Raw genomic sequence first — 17,663 nt, forward strand, 5'->3', positions numbered from 1 at the left:
TAGTCCTAGTCCTTGCACCTGATCATTATCTCCTTGGTTTCATGGCACTATAACGCCCATACTGATGGAGCATAGAACATGTGATGGGCACTGATTCCATACAGTGTAAACTGTGACCTTATGAATTACATTGTGTGCAGCTCGCTGGATACATATCTGTATAGTCCTCTCTTGTTTTCTCCTTGAATTGACTGAAGTAGATGTCCTTATGCTACGTAACAAACTGAACTGTAAGTTCAAGCATTGGGCCATCACACCTGCAGTGGAGCAAGAGGGAGGGGGGATCAGTCATGTAGCCACTTCTGCCACTAGCTGTCAGCAGTCGGCAATTTATGAAGCCAGTTTAAGTGGATCCAGTGACCACTTTTGACATCATTTGTGGTGGGGGTCAGGAATTTGGGTGAGATTATGCACCCTGCTACAGGTTGGGAACGCATGGACTGTCAGTTTGCAGGTTGGTATCTTCATAGAGCCAGGTGGGTGTCTGATGGAAAGTCATAAAAACAGCACTTATGTGGGTTTATGTGATTTATTTATTCTGTGCAAAAAGTACAGCAGCCATAGCATTGTGTACCACTCTTCAGCACCCCAAAGCATAGGCTGGCCCCAGTGGGGGAAGTGATATTGGCTCAATGAGCAACCTTGTGTAGCAGTCAGTGCACAGTGTCACCACATGAAGCAGGCAGCTGCTGAGGCGAAGTTATGTTGTCAGCACTCTGGCAATGTAGCATCATATCAGGCCTTAGGCAGGTGGCTGGCATGCATCTGTGACAGGCTAGGCAAAAGCTGGTAACATTGGCTGGTACTGACGCACAATTTGGTCCGGCAAACAGTCGACCACACAAAGTTGAACCAAGTACCCCAGTGCAGATGAAGCTTACAGTAGTACAGTGTGCCTGCACAAGGCAGATGGCAGATTGGCAGCTATTCAGGGCCATGCATGAACCATAGACACCCAACTAGCCACCAAAAAGTCAACATTAGTTGGTGAGCAGGTGGCCCCCAGCTGGAACGCAAAAGTTCAATTCCCAGCAGCATTGGGCCTAGGTGCAGCCAGTAGGTACATAATCTAGCAGAGAAGGCATCTAGTAGCAGCAGTTAGATGACCCATTTCAGGTCAACTTGTGAGGAGTACCTCTTGTAACTGGCTGCAGGTAGTGACAGACACTGCACAGGTGAAATGGGCAGTATTTATGGCTCTTTGATCGAGCACTCACTTCTCATCATGTGTACCAAGGAAGTGACTTGGTGCTGTTCCTGATCATGTGGTAATGAAATTCGTGATTGCTACAATCTTCTTCAGTACTTCTGGTATGTCAGCAAAGCTATAGCCCTGTTGGTTACCAAAGTTACATGTGGTGTGAGGCACAGGCAACAATTCTTGCTGTGTCAGCAGAACTGGCAGGAAGCTTCTTGTAAAAGTACCACTTATCTGCTACTGTCTCTTCCACCTCTCTAAGGCATCAGCCCACTCTGGCATTTTCTGCTAACCTAGCTATGGGTTTTCAACAACCAGGTAAGAGAAGCTGTGGCAACACAGTATAGTCTGAGAAATCTCTCCCATTATTGTCTGTATCTTGCTTGGAGCCTTTATCTCCCCTTTCTGCATATTTTCTTTTTCTTTTTTCCTAAGAAGCCTCCAGCTCATTTCATCTCAAATCATTAAATTTCCTTATTCTCTCAAGAAAATTTACTGTCTTATCATCTTCATTTCTCTCTCTGTGGCATTTTGCACATGTCCCCAGTGTACTACTTTATATTTTTAGAGTCTAATCAGTTGTCAGTATACTCGCTGTACAAGATTTTTACTACTTAGGAAAGCATTCTCTCTCTCTCTCTCTCTCTCTCTCTCTCTCTCTCTCTCTCTCTCTCTCTCTCTCCACCCCCACCTCCACTCCCACCCCCAACTCTGCTAGCTTTATATGGCATTAAAATGTTACAGAATTATCTTTTACCTGATACTGTAACAGTAATGTGGCAGTCACTCTTCCTCTCATTATGGTATTGTACCAAATGTAATAAATACTGTCTCACTGACCACCCAAAACAGCACTTTTGGTTGTTCATTCTGTGTGCACCAGACCTTAATTTAGTGCTGATGATTTACTACCACTCAAAACAATAAATTGTTTTAATGGAAACGTTTGATACACATAATCTACCATTCCACATTTACTCAAGTGCTGAGTAAAACAGCCAGATGTTAGCACCAACTTTCATCTTCTGAGAAGAGGTTGAATCTAATTACACATTACCCCTCACATGATACGTGGGGTCTTTATAGACCCCAAGACTTGTTTAACTACAAGTAAACAGTTTTAACGTGAGTGCAGACTACTCATCCTTCCGATATGCTATTCATGGACTTTTTATTATAACTTGGTAAAATATTTATGACTATATTAAAGTTTGTAGTACAACAATTTGAAATTTTTGCTGTGGGGTCAGAAAATACACCAGGTATACAATATGTGATTTTCAATATTAGAGAAGGAAAGTTGCTACTCATCATATAGCAGAGATGCTGAGTCATGATAGGCACAACAAAAGATTCACACAATTATAGCTTTCGGCCATTAAGGCCTTTGTCAGCAATACACTCTCTCTCTCTCTCTCTCTCTCTCTCTCTCAAGCAAACACAACTTGCACACACGTCTGCAATCTCAGACAACTGAACGAAAGCTATAATTGTGTGAATCTTCTTGTTGTGCCTCTAATATTGTTACATTCCATCCTGGCTTTTCCATTGTTTGATATGTGATTTTCAGTGTTATATATAAAGTTTTGTTATGAAAATAAATCTTGACAACAATTCACCTTATAAACTGCATTCATTTGTACACTATTGCAAACAATGAATAGAAAATGCATTCATGTGCAATTTTATGACAAATTCACAGTTTGGAATTGAGTTTTGTGGAGGGAAGAGATGGTGTGATAATTTATTCATCATGGATGGTGATATACATTTTACAAGGGGCTACAGTCTCGAGCAGGCTTTGGCAGATTTACAGAAGAGTGATAGTGATAATGAATCAATTTTTGGAAATAAGGATAACAGTGATGCTGATGGAGATATGACAGAGGAAGATATGCAGGTCAGAGATGAAGTGTATATGAGTGACTGTGAAGATGCTGATGATAATGGTATTCAGGTAATGAATGCAACTATTTTTGTGTCTGGAAGTGGATGGATAACACACAGTACCACCTGATGTACACAAGCAGGTATCAAGGAATGTAACACATCAAACTGTACATATTCCACGTCACTGTAGACCACAGTTACAGACAAGGGCAGATTGTTTCAGACTTTTTGTCACCAATCACCTGCAGAGTGTAATAGTAATGCATACCAATAATCATTCAAAATATAATAAAATTCTATTCCCAACTCTTGAATGCTGGATTGAACTTGATTCTACAGAGCTGCAGGCATTCTTTGCTCTGCAAATAATAGGTGGCTTGCATAAGGCATGTGGGAAACCTTTGAGTGACTTTTAGTCAGAAGAGTATGGCTTACCTATTTTTTGAGCCACATTTGATGGCTGTGAGCATGAGCACAAAAAAACTGAAATAATAATGTTCTACAGCTCAACATAGTCAGGAGCTGATACAGTTGATAAGATGGCTAGATATTATTCAGTGAAACGTAGAACAAGAAGGTGGCCATTTGCTGTATTTTTTTATATACTAGATTTAGATTGTCTCAATGCTTACATTCTGCATTGTAAAATTTGAGATGATATGAGAAATAAAAATGCAAGAAGAGACTTCCTGTCAGAACTAGAAAAAGAACTAGTCAAACCTCACATTGAATGACGAATCCTGTCTCCCCAGAGCAAAACACAATGCATTCGTTCAGCAGTAATATCTTCAGGCTTCAAGGATCTTCTAAAAAGAAAAACAACATGATAAACAGGTAGCCGATTTTCCAAATCTGAAAAGAAAACAGTTTGATTCGAGCCCAAGGCCAAAGGACAAAAAAGTGAATCAACAGTGTTGATGAGTGTCACAAGTTTGTCTGTAAAGAACATACTAGGATAACTGTGTTGTGTAATACATTTTCATAATATGACACGAAGAGCGAGTAAGAGTGCATTTCTGATAAAATTCCGTGTAAGTGATATTACACATAATATTAATAAAATACAGTATTGTTACATAGTGTGTGGGCTATGAATATTTTGTGTCAAAATAATTTTTGGAACTAAACAAAATATGTTTTCATATTTCAAACAAATTTAGTTAATAATTACAGCTTATATGTAACTTATTTATATTAGGAAATTATGGAGTTGTTATATCAACATCATGCATATTTTTCTCAATAAATTAGAATTACTTTTGTGGACATATTTCAAATTTTATCACCATAAAGTTGCTTGAATCACTTTGGGATCAAAAAACACCCCAGGCATACAATATGTTTTTCCAGAGCTGATATCATATGAAAATATTTTTATAGTAATTTATTTTATTTTTTATTTATTTGTGTATCTGATCCAGTAAATCATTTTAGTGTATTGTTTGTACAGATGATGTAAGACCAATCAAGAGTAACATAATTAATCTGTAATTACAGTAGTTTGTAGGTGAAAGTAAACTTTTGCTTAAAGCAACACACAGCAATTTCTATTTGCAAGGATATTTTTGTACTACAGAAGAGTTTCTGAACCACAATATACAGGGTGATTCATGAAGATATGCAAATATTTTAATATGTTATTCTAGAAGTAAAACTATAGAAAAAAGTTCATAGGTCCGCAAATGTTTAGTTACAGAGTTACGGCTAATAAAAGATTTTGCCTGAAATTTAGCAACTTTGCTAAGATGAAGCCATCACAAAACTGTACGATGTTAAAATAAAGCACAATTTCCATTTATTTTGTTGTTATTGATCTGATGAATCTAATAAAATGTATCCCAGACATGCATCTTCAGTAGTTTTCCAGAACATCTTGAGAAATGGTTCGTGCACTAGGAATCCTCCGAGTTGGATAACATATGTGATATTCATTAACTACAGCCATAGCATTACCATCACATTTGCCATAAATAAACACCATATCAGTGTATTCCTCCATCGTAAATTTGAAAGGCATCCCTATTTCAGAAATAATCTACAGATTACAGCAGTTACTATGTAGTTTCACTTAAATACACTGTTCTTTCACTGAACAATACAGAAAACTAAATCATTTCCACATTAGGAAATGACTGGAACAACTCACTAACACGTGCCAACAGTGACATAAACGTTTCTAGATTTTTCATGGAGCATAAACAAATTTACTTGTATAATAATCTTTGCTTCTCTGGAGGTTCTGGAAAACTACTGCAAATACACATCTGGGACATGTTTTATTAGATTTGCCAGAACATTAGCAACAAAATAAATGGAAATAGTGCTGTACTTTAATCTCATACAGTTTTGTGATGGCTTCATATTAGTGAAGTTGCTAAATGTCATGCAAAATCTTTAATTAGCCATAACTCCGTAACCAAACATTTGCAGACCTATGTTTATATCAACTTTTTACTTTACTTTTACTTGTAGAATAACATATTAAAATATTTGCATCTCTTTGTGAATCACCCTGTATAGTGCCCATGTAACTTTAACAATCAGATATGCTGCTAGATCCTTATTTATGTTCTTGTTTATTTATCTACTGAAAACATATTGAAATACTTTTACTTTCCTCTAATAGAACTTAAGTTGTTGATACCTTAATGTGAAGTTGATTATTTACATATTACCACAGAATGTAACCCCAGCAAATTTGTAAGACTGACTTGTTCCACATCCTGAGATATATTCACTGTGTGGAACAACAGAACACAAAATAAATAAATAATCTCTGATACTTTGCAATATTTCAACATCTTTTGAATAGCAGTCTGCAATGTTATCACAGTAACCTTTTGTTTGTGGTGTGTGTGTGTGTGTGTGTGTGTGTGTGTGTGTGTGTGTGTGTGTGTGTGTGTGTGTAGTCCTTTATTTAGTAAGTGAGGTGATTCCTGTGTCATCTTAGTTAATTTCATCTGTTTTTGGTGTAACTCATGAATATTTTCTTTCAGGAGTTATTCTTTATATTTTGCTCGTTGGTTACCCACCATTCTGGGATGAGGATCAACATAGGCTGTATGCGCAAATAAAGGCTGGAGCATATGACGTAAGAAACCAACCATATAAGCTACATGGAATTTGTAATAGTAGCAGGAACAATAATATGTAATTTTTATATGTGGATGAATAACATTTCCAGTATCCGTCTCCAGAATGGGACACAGTCACACCAGAGGCAAAAAATCTGATTAACCAGATGCTGACTGTAAATCCCTCCAAGAGAATAACAGCTTCTGAAGCTCTGAGGCATCCATGGATCTGCGTAAGCTATTGTCTTCTCAGTTGTTTATGTACCAAGTATTGTCAGTAACACTTTGGTATAGCTTCTGATTACTTTTTTGTGTTATCATGCAACATAGTAGTTTACATCTTTGTTTTATGATTGTAGATCTGAAACACAAATCAAAGCTTTTTGTGGTAGCAATCAATGTTTTTTCAACCAATGTAATTTAAAGAAATAAATGTTATAACATAATTTGCAAATATCACGTATCCGTTAACCCATGCTTTGTTCATGTTGACTTGAGTTTCACAAAAATTTGCTTAAATGGAGAGTTTGGTTTAAAAAAATTTGGATGACTCTTGACATTCTTTGTTGAAAAGTGATGTTTCTACTTAACAATTGGTTGTATTTTGCTGGCTTTAGAAACAATTTTGCTCTCTCTCTCTCTCTCTCTCTCTTTCCTTCTTTCTTTTTTTTAACATACTTTGTTTTCTGGATTTTACTAAAAACCGTAATTATCTTTTCACATAGACATTCAACAAAATTGTGTTTCCACTTATATGTTCAAGTAACGTGTATTCCGAAGTGATGAGAGTGATTTGAGTAGAAAATTTATTATTCACTGTATGAGTAACATTGTTCCCAAAATGAAAATTTTATTTTACGTGTCTAATGAATGCCCTGATGTGGTGTGTTGTACCCATCTGCTGAAAAGCAGTACAAAGTATGAAGTAATTGGGCCATGAATTCTCCAATATTTCCTATTTCTGCTAAGGTTTAATTTGCACAGCGACATTCAGGTTTCATTGAACCTATAAAATTTTTATAAGCAAAATAATTCTGTTGAGTGGTAGGACAGTATTTCTTTAACTTTCTGGACATACTAAAATACACTTTCTTTTAAATATTAATCATTTATTCACACATTGTATTAGACTTACAGTTTTGGTTACTTCTGATAGTGTTTGGTAGATTCTGTTTTCCATTTTGTCTATTTGCTGGTATTTCTGTTATATTTGACAAATTTTGTATGTTTATGAGTTAAAAATTCATTTGATTTACATGTGGTATTCTGAACCTACTGAAACATATCCTTGTCTTTCTGTTTCAGCAAAGGGAACGTGTTGCATCAGTGGTCCACAGACAAGAAACTGTTGATTGCCTGAAGAAGTTCAATGCAAGGCGTAAGCTAAAGGTGAGACAAGTTACTAAAATTAGCTTTACATGTGTTAATTAATTCACATTAATTACCATTCAGCACTAAAGTAGAACTGAGTATTCTAAATTCTCAAGGAATATCTCCTTTTTTGAGTTTACTATTTTTGCTTCTACAGACTTTCTGTAAAGTTACTGCCTTTTATAAAATTACTGCTGGTAGTAGCTAAAATAAACCTGTTATTGGACATCTAAATGAATTAGGCTTTCAGTTCATTTATATTTAATCTGCATTTGTATTTGGGTGTCGTAACCCTCTAAATATTTTACATTTGTTCTAGGGTGCTATTCTAACAACCATGCTTGCAACTCGCAATTTTTCCAGTAAGTATGATGCTCATGGTAAGTACCTCCGGACCCCACAACTGGTGGATTACATGTGTGTGGTACTGTGGAAAGTGGGCACATCATCCCTCTCCCATTTTGAATGTGCACCCCTAATGAATGTCATTCACTACATGATATCTATTGTATGTTGGGTGAAAAATATATATATATTTTTTAAATCTGATTGTAATGCATCCCATTTTACCTTAAAAATCACAATCACTTGCCACTATTCACGTAAATTAGTGAAATTGTTTTGAAAATTTTTCATCCTTGTATTTGAATGGGGGTGATGGGTAGGCTTGAAAAAATTAAAGCTCGAGAAAGTTCTAACAAATGATAAAAAAATATTTCAGCCATACTTTTATTATTCCTTGGAGTTAATTTAACCAGAGTTTTCACCTAATTATAGATGGATTTTAAGTGTCATTGGAGACAAAGTGAAAATTGTACTAGCTTCGAAGAGAATATGTTAATTTTGACACCACCTGATTTTTTTCAGCCTATATATCAAAATCACTACCACATAGGATGCCACCAGTCGTACTGATGTAAAATATGTGCTTCCTTATGCTGCAGCTTCTGAGTGTTTTCAAAGTAGTAATCTGATCAAACAACGTTAGCTTGTACCTTCAGCCTGGTAACGGCTTTAATTCAATATCATGTGCAGTGGATAAGCAGTGTATCAGGATATGGATTTTATATTTGTAACCATGTTTGCAGATTTTGTGATACTTTAGTTTAGCTAAGCATTAAGGGCACTGACAGTCACAAAACTGAAATATTAATAGAGCCTTTTCTTTTATTGTGGAACAAAGGGACAAATTAGAGACCCCAGATAGCCTGTGATACATTCTGAATACATTTAGGCTCACTAGGAAACCATTTCATAGGGAAAATGTACAGTTTCTGTTACATCAATACTCAAGACAAATATGTCAACTTTCAGTGTTGAGACTCGTAAGATAAAATGTAACATCTTTTGCATTATGATTCTTCAATGAAAAAAATTATCAGTCATTGCTCATTAGTTTTTCATCATTGAATGCTCACTGATTGATGTTACACAATAAATTTGCAGTGACATGACATTATGCTTTAGATATATGCAATGAATGGCATTCATGAATGGAGATTTCACTGTTACTTGTTTACTAATTGTTTGTGTTCTCATATTGATTTTTGAAGCACTACTCCTTGTAAATGAAAAGTACAAGATCACTTGAACACTCAAATGTCTTCATTTAACAAATTTGAAGTTGTTTGATTGTAGTACTAGTAGGGATAATGTGTAGTTTATGTTATCCTTAGTGCAGTTAGCTATTAGTCATAGTACTGCATATGTATGCTAAGTGTACAGTGTGACTGCACCTTTTCCTTTAGGACATGCTGTAATTACATTAGATTATATTGGAATGGCACAGAATTCTTCAGGTATTTTATGTACAGTAGTTAGAGTGTGTAGATACCTGGTCAAGTAAGCTGCCTTGGATAGTATCAGTGATGAGATACGTGTATATTTTATGGCACATCTGTATAATATTTTACAAACTTCAAAACCAAATCTACATAAAGTCATAGTTTGTTGTACTTCTCAGGTAAACATTTTCAAAATTGTTGACCTATCCCACTTGGGTGAACCATTCATTACCTGCTGTATTTCTTACCTCTGGTTTTAAGTGGCAACATAAGTAAATTCCTTATTTCTTTTGTTATTATGAAGATATCTGTGGTGACATATATGTACACATTATTTGCATATTCCATCAGTCCAAAGTTTATGTTTACTGATCCTTGTAGTTTGATACTGTATAAATTACTTATTGTTATTAATTAGGTCAAAATGATGTATCGAGTGCTGTTGCTGCAATAGTGCTGCACATTTAAATACTGATCATCTTTATTCCAATTTTTTAAATATTGTACATAGATTACTAATTTTACTGATCCATTGGTGGCTAAATGAGTTTTCATAATGCACGTGAGTTGAACAAAATTTACTCACCTCTGAAACAACTTTCTGTAAAAAAAAATCTGATGTAAATCTGCACCATATATCTCTAGATTTAATTTTCAGTAATAAGAATTGTAATTGTAACTGCTCAAACCACATACACAATTCTTTTACAATTTTTTAAAAAATCTTTAATGTTTGTTTTCCTTTTGCTCAGTGAAAGAGCTTTGAAAAGTTGTGAAAACGGAAGTTTCAACAATTTTTTGGAATTTTAGTGCTGGTTGTTATCTATTTCTTCCTGTTTCAGCAGTTAGTAAATATTTCATTTTACATAAATATTTGCTAAAACTCTAGTGACATATTCTGGTATGGTATTTCAGGCAGAAACATTTGGGGTGGGGGAGATGTGGAGGAAGAAAAACCGTTTACTTTCTTTACTGCTTTATTGCAGTTATATTGTTATCCTCTACATCAGACTGCCTCATGATTGATGACTTGTTAGATCCTCAGTCTTACTAGGGGCTTTTTCTCATTGACGGGACAGTAACATGGTCTTCTCAGCCCCTTGCAGCGGTACCATCCATTGAAGACGTAGTCAGAGTATGGGGCGATGACAAATCAACAGGCTGATAGCTTATAAGACAGTAGTTTTGTAGTATTTAGTTGGATTTTTCCTAGTACCAGTTGTTTCAGTGATATAGTGACATGACTGGAACATGTAAATGCTAGAAGAGGAACTTATGAACTGCAGAACAGACACAGTAGATAAAGTATTATATACTGATTAGATTTGCATCAGCAATGAATGTATTCAAAAGAATAAAAACAGTAAAAGGCATACTCACTGGTTTATTTTACACTACACCTCAACTGGAAGAGAGATTGAGGTCAAAAATGTATCTAAAATGTGAACTGATGATATGTTATTCAGGAAGCAGTATTTCAGAAGTAGGTTAATTTTCTTTGGTATGCTCCATTTTTTTAAACAAAAAAAAAGCTTTGTTAGAGCAGCAATAGTTTCACTAAATTTTAGCTTGTAAGACAGAAGATGACTTCACTTCTCTCCCCAGTTTCACTGTTTTTGTTAACTATTGACCTATTGCAACACCATTCCTTTCCCTGCAAACACCATCTTGTTCCACTTGAATCAGCACTGTAAAAATTTAACCCAAAAAAGAGAAACATTCAAAAAAAGTAAATGGTAAAGGCCACTGTGTTTTCCCCACAGCATTCACAAATGTCATTCTTTTTCTCATGTGCGTACTTCCCATCCTTGTTTGCATGAAACGAATTTGAAGGCACTCAAAGATAATAATCTGTCTGCATATCTGTCTGATCACTGTACGACATTCCATGAGATGTATACAAAAGAATATTCCTAATCATTGCCAGAAGCTTTTGGGCACAAAGTCCAGTAAAAGAGAGATGTTTGTTACTTCAGTTGATAGTACTTTCTAATTCTCTTCATAAACAAATGCTGCCTTCTCTTTAGGTATTACTTAGTGATGAAAAGACTCGATACTGTTTGAGATGTGTGCTCTGTGAATGTCAGTCATTGTTTTTCTAACTTGCATTAAGAAATAGAATAATTTTTATGTAAAATATAACATTGAGATGTATTCAGATTACCATTAAGTAAAAAATAAATAAATAAATAAAAACGAAAAAAAACTATACAGATGAGAGATCCTGGGAAGTGACCTAAGAAATGGATTTCATTTAATAATAAATGTGGTGCAGAGCTCCATGATACATCCATGTGCACCATCTGTTTGTGTTTTTTGTACTTGCTGACTTTGCCCATTCCATACATTTTTAACTTCAAAGTAAACAAAACACTAGAAATGCTTACAATATAAGAAAATATGAAGGTATTAACAAACAATAAGTGGAAACCTTACAAAATGTTCTAGAGTTCAAGGCACTTCCAAAAAGGCAATAGGACAGAATTAATGCTATGGACTCAACTAAACTAAACGGCCTTACATAGAAGTATTTAGTTCTTTGGACCAAACCTAAGGATAGCATAGTTTGAAAAATCTACACACAGTCACACACATGCATATAACACTTGACCCTAACTGTTTGAGTGATTGTTACAGTTTGTGTGTGTGTGTGTCTATGCCAAAGTGTGGATACAACGTATGACAAATGCAGAAACAAATTGAGGATAGAATGAGCTATCAGTGCAACTCTAGGAATGAACATGAGAGAGTTAAGAGGAGGAAAGGGACCATAAGGTGTGGGCAGCAGGGAAACAAAGTGAAAAAAAGATAGGGAGGAGAAGGTGAGATCAAGGAAATGGAACAGAAGCAGCCAGGGAAGGTGGCTAGTGAACACTGAAGAGGGTAGGGGAGTCAGAATCCAAATGACACAATTCCTGTAGCAGCTACTGAACTTTTTGGTGTTGTTGTGTGCAGTATGTTCAGCAGTTGTATGGCTGGTTTTACTCTTAGCCACATTTTGATGGTGGCCATTCATGTGGATAGACAGCTGTTGCACCAGGCTCTTCATCTCAAAGTAACACTTGTGCCATATGTTCTCAATTATTTGTTGGATGTATTTCAGTCACCGTCTCTCTCTCTCTCTATGGTTTTTACTCTCTATGGCACCCTCTAGTACCATGTAAGTTCTTCCAATTGTCTCAGTACATGTCCTTTCATTGTCTCCCTTCATCTTGTCAGAGTTATCCACATGTTCCTTTCTTCATCAGTCCTGTGGAGAATCACCTCATTCCTTACCTTGTTAGTCTACCAAATTTTCAACATCCATCCATAGCACCACACCTCAAATGCTTCAGTCTTCATCTTTTCCTGTTTTCCCATACTCCACAATTCACTACCATGCAGTGCTAAGCTTCAAACTTACATTCTCAGCATTTTCGTTCTCATATTAAGGCCAATGTTTGATTCTAGTTGACCTTTAAGCCAGGAATATGCTCTTGCCTATGCTAATCTGATTTTTATTTCTTCTTGCTTTGTCTGTCTTGTGTTATTTTGCTTCCAAGTTAGCAGAATTCATCTACTTCACCTACTGAAACTCTCCTGTTCAGATAAGTTTATCATTAATCTCACTTCTGACTTTCCTCATTACTTTAGTCTATCTTCAGTTTACTCTCAGTCTATACTCTGTATTCACTAGACTGTTCATTCCATTTGCCACATCCTGTAATTGTTCTTCACTTTCACTGGTGATAGGAATGCCATCACAAATCTTATCATTGATATCCTTTCACCTTGAATTTTAATCCCACTTTTTAACCTTTCTTTTATTTACATATCTGCTGTTTCAGTGTATGGACTGAACAGTAGGGGTGAAAGACTACACCCCTGTCTTACACCCTTTTTAATCTGAGCACTTTGTTCCTGGTCTTGCATTCTTATTGTTCACTCTTGGTTCGTATACATATTGCATATATTCAGCTTTCCCTGCAGCTCATTCCTATTTTTCTCTGAATTTCGGAGATCTTGCACCATTTTGCATTGGCAAATGCTTATTCCAGGTTGAAAACTCTTATGAATGAGTCTTGATATTGTTTCCATCACCAGTTGCAATGTTAAAATTGCTTTTCTTGTGCCCTTGCCTATAGCTGGACTGGTCATCATCCAACAGATCTTCATCTTTCTTTTCAGTCCTTGTCAGCAACTTGGTTGCATGAACTGTTAAGCTGATTGATAGTTCTGGCAGGTACCATATTTACTCGAATCTAAGCCGCACTTTTTTTCCGATTTTTGTAATCCAAAAAACCGCCTGCGGCTTAGAATCGAGTGCAAAGCAAGCGAAGTTCTGAAAAATGTTGGTAGGTGCCCCTACAACTATAACTTCTGCTGTCGAATATATGTAGCGCTACACATATATGCTTTGTAGGCACAAAGATAAATACTTTCGCCAAAACCTCTGCGTCAGTAAATAAATTAAAAAAAAAAGGTGGAAGACGAGCTTTTTTTTTCTCCGCCCCGAGTTTCGACCACTGCATTTTCATACATTATCCAACGAAGTAAATACAAATTCCGTATTGTTCATCTTCAAATGTAGCAGAATTTCAATGTACTACAAAAATCCGACTGGCAAGACTGTTTAGGATGTTTGTCAATATGGCCAACTCTACGTTCTTGATTTTTTCCTACCAGTGAGAAGAGATGGTTGCTAATAGGAACCTGATGAAATGTGAATCACATGCAGTATTCTCTTCACCATAAGAATAATCGAATATAAACATTTTGCCATGTATTCTTTCGCGTTTGCTGCTATCTCATTTAAATCCTGTCTGCCTAATAAACTACGAAACTAGAGTGAGACAACAGCAAACGCGGAAGAATATACGTATCGTGTCATGTTTATATTCGTATTATTCTTATGCCTATTGTGATACAGTCAGAAATGAAGCACGGCAACTGACTAGATTATTAAATTTAAGATGACTCTAATTTCTGTGCAGAATTTGATGTACTAAAGAAGCGGCCGCAAAGATTTTCAAACGGAGAAAAATTTTCGCCGAACTCTCGTTCAGAACATGTTCTATCATACGCAGTCTATTATTTGGTTCTTGTTGATCATTATCAAAGAAAGCAGCAGTGTAAGTAACAACAAATAGCAGTCTCTTGCCATTGTTTCGCTAATGACACGATTCCTCTCTCTCTCTCTCTCTCTCTCTCTCTCTCTCTTTTTTTTTAAGCGGCGGTAGCGCGCACAAAAGCAAGCCGTGCCGCGAGCGGCGACAGGCCGTAAACACGCACTATCAGAATGCGACAAACAATGCATGACACAGTACAGTAATGCATTTTCAGCTTAGGATGACATGAACACCTGTAACAAAGAAAACGGCACTTATCAGATCAAAGCAAAATAAGCAATCGATTCAAACCAGACAGAGCACGTGAAAAAGGAAGGGTACTCGTATAAATAAGGACGGAGCGCCTGAGGCATAGCAATGGCTACCTGGTAAAGCTTAACTGCTAAGCTTACGACTCGAACCAAACTACTGTCGCTGTATCGTCATTCATTCGACGTAAATTGTGTCTCATATTACAATGGACCAACGTTGTTTCGATTTGGGGGTGCGGCCTAAAACTTTTCTCCCCCCTCGAATTTCGAGTCGCAAATTTCAGGTGCGGCTTAGATTCGGGAATTTTTTTTTCCTTTATTTCGAGTCTCATTTTTCACGTGCGGCTTAGGTTCGAGTGCGGCTTAGATTCGAGTAAATACAGTATCTGCCCATGCTGTCTTTAGTACTGTGTAGATGGTATTTTTGTGAAAGCCTTATGTCTACAGACTTGTAGAGTCTACACCTCAACTTGAACAAACATTTTGTTGCAACATTCCCAAATAATTTTTGATATTCTGGAGGAATTTTATCTATCTTTTTTGTATTATTTGATCACAAGTCTTCCAAAGCTCTGTTAAAAGAGTGTTGAATTGCAGAGTGGCACAACAAAAAGATTGCTGTTAGAAGAGTGTTGAATTGCAGACTGGCACAACAAAAAGATTGCCATACATTTGAGTTTTTGGCCTAAAGGCCTTCTCATAATATCATCAGTATTACATCTTGAATTTAATTTTAAATCTCTATTAAACTCTGAGTTTCCTATACAGATTGGACCAGAGTGCAACTGTCATGTTGAGGATCAATCTGGAGTGGGGCAGGGAAGGGGATCAGACAACAGGGTGGGAGGATGTCTGCTTGAGCATGCAGGAAATAAATGGAGGCATGACAAGACCGACAGGCTCAGTGTCGGAAGGCTGCGAGGCAGGAAGATTATTTGGGGGATGAGGGGTGGAGAGGACAGGAGCAGGGAAGGGAAGGGGAAAGATGGCCAGGAGCACTGGCAGAGCATGGCAGGCAATTAGCATGAAGGGATGTGAATAGGGAGGAGGTTGTAGAACAGAGGGAGTGGACACTGTTGGGTGGAGGGTATGCAGACAGTACTTTGCTGTAGGTTGAGGCCAGGATAATTTTGGGAGTGGAGAATTTGTTGCAACGATAACTCCCATCTGTGCATTTCTGAAAAACTAATGGTACAGAGGAGGCACCTGATTGCACAGGTTGTGAAGCAGCCATTGAAATCAAGCATATTCAGCTGTATGTTGTACTACAGGTTGGTCTATCAAGCTCTTTTCCACAGTTTGATGGTGGCTATTTATCCTGGTGGACAGCTGGTTGGTATTCATACCAATATAAAAACCTGTAGCAAAGTGGACCATCCTGTGACACAACATGTGGCTGAACACAATGTGCTCGATTTCAGTGTCTGCGTCACAACCCGGGCCATATGGATCCTCCCTTCCACCACCAGCTTTTCTGAACTATGAAGATGGAAGTTATCCTTACAACAAATTCTCTGGTGCTCAAATTATCCTGGCCTCAGCCTGTCACAACTTACTGTCAGCGCATCGTCCACCCAACAGTTTCCACCCCCTCTGTCCTATCACCTCCTCTCTATTAAAGTCCCCCACCCTCATCATGTGCCGCCCTCTACCAATGTATGTACCCCCACCCCCTTTTGTTGTACCTGCCTGCATCTCATTATGTCATCTTTGAGATGAGCAGCAATCTACCCTTTTCCTAATATTTTTGCAACTATTTCTTCTGCTACCCAAGGTTTCTTCACATTTATTTTCTTTGTAGCTATGTTTGTTTGCCCAACAACTGTTACTGCCCTTTTTAGAAATGTAAATTTCCCCTCAGCTGAACTGCCTAATACAGAATACAGTATCTATAGCATCAGAGAACATCAGATGCATCTCATCACTTCTCAATACTTCAGTATCCTGCTTATTTGTACAGTGATACTTTCAAACTAGTCCCTTAAACTTCAGCATACTCCTCATCACTACTGCATTGTGGTCAGAGTTGTGTCTGCTCCTGGGAAATCCAATATCTGATTTCAGAATCTCTGTGTAATAATGATGTAATCCAGCTGAGATCTTCCTGTGTCTCCAGGCCTTTTCCATGTATATCTTACCCTCTTCTGATTTTTGAAGAGAGTATTCACTATTACTGTTATAACCTTTAATCACCAATAAGTGCGTGGATATACAAACGTAGAAACAGTAGCTGGTTACATGCTAACAACTCAGTATCTGTCATTCGACTGCCATGCCGTGACATGCGGCCGGCGCCGTTCGTAGCTAGGTGGCGCTCCCGCGCTCAGCCAAGTTGCGGAGCACCTCTATCGCCGTTTGCGCGTACTGTCGTGGCAGCACTGTTAAATGTCAAGGGCACTGTCACAACACTTTTCCACCCTTGAAAAAAAAACTCACTTCCTTGGAGACATGGACAGTGCGGAAACATCCATGGCCTCTTGTGAGGCCCCGAAAGATCCCGCGGAGAGACACGAGAGTATGGTCAAAAATGTGTGTGGAACGTGCCTCCTGGACGAGATGATGGGTGAAAACTCCGGAGCAGCATCCGTAGGTGTCGTGGACCTGGGGTGTGTGTTCCAGCCAGATGAGTCCCGGAGAAGGCGGCGTCGCGACTGGGGCCGGTTCTGGCGTACTCGGAAGCAGTAGCGATGTCGGCTGCATCAACACGTACGGTAGATTGGCAGCAGCAACAGGACTGGCTTCTCGGGCTGGTGGAGGCGAAGGAAGGGGCGGTGGCACCGGCGTAGCTATCACTCGTGGGCACATCTGGTCATAATGGCGAGATCCATACCCTCGTGCCCACATGTCGGCGCCCACCGAGTATTTTCCCGCACTAGGGTACACAGTACAAGGCCTGACAGGGTGAAGCAGGTGCAGTAGAGTGCGCGGTTGGCGGCCATGCAAGAGTTCAGCAGGACTGTGATCACCCAGAGGCGTGAAGCGATAAG

The 17,663-nt window shown here is 37.8% G+C and overlaps 1 protein-coding gene across 16 annotated transcripts in view; it reads left to right on the plus strand.

Annotated features, from left to right (window-relative positions):
• The window catches only part of LOC126475204 (calcium/calmodulin-dependent protein kinase type II alpha chain), a 1,005,993-nt gene that overhangs the window by 736,563 nt on the left and 251,767 nt on the right, over positions 1-17,663 (plus strand). For 13 of the 16 annotated variants that reach the window (XM_050102858.1, XM_050102867.1, XM_050102894.1 and 10 more), the window contains exons 8-11: positions 6,085-6,179; positions 6,273-6,395; positions 7,468-7,551; positions 7,853-7,913. In XM_050102858.1, the coding sequence (XP_049958815.1) occupies positions 6,085-6,179; positions 6,273-6,395; positions 7,468-7,551; positions 7,853-7,913 (363 nt within the window). The remainder of the gene's footprint in view (positions 1-6,084; positions 6,180-6,272; positions 6,396-7,467; positions 7,552-7,852; positions 7,914-17,663) is intronic. The other 3 variants (XM_050102948.1, XM_050102956.1, XM_050102987.1) reach the window with 1 other exon arrangement.

The sequence above is a fragment of the Schistocerca serialis genome, chromosome 1 (assembly GCF_023864345.2).
Source record: "Schistocerca serialis cubense isolate TAMUIC-IGC-003099 chromosome 1, iqSchSeri2.2, whole genome shotgun sequence".
Classification (NCBI taxonomy): domain Eukaryota; kingdom Metazoa; phylum Arthropoda; class Insecta; order Orthoptera; family Acrididae; genus Schistocerca; species Schistocerca serialis.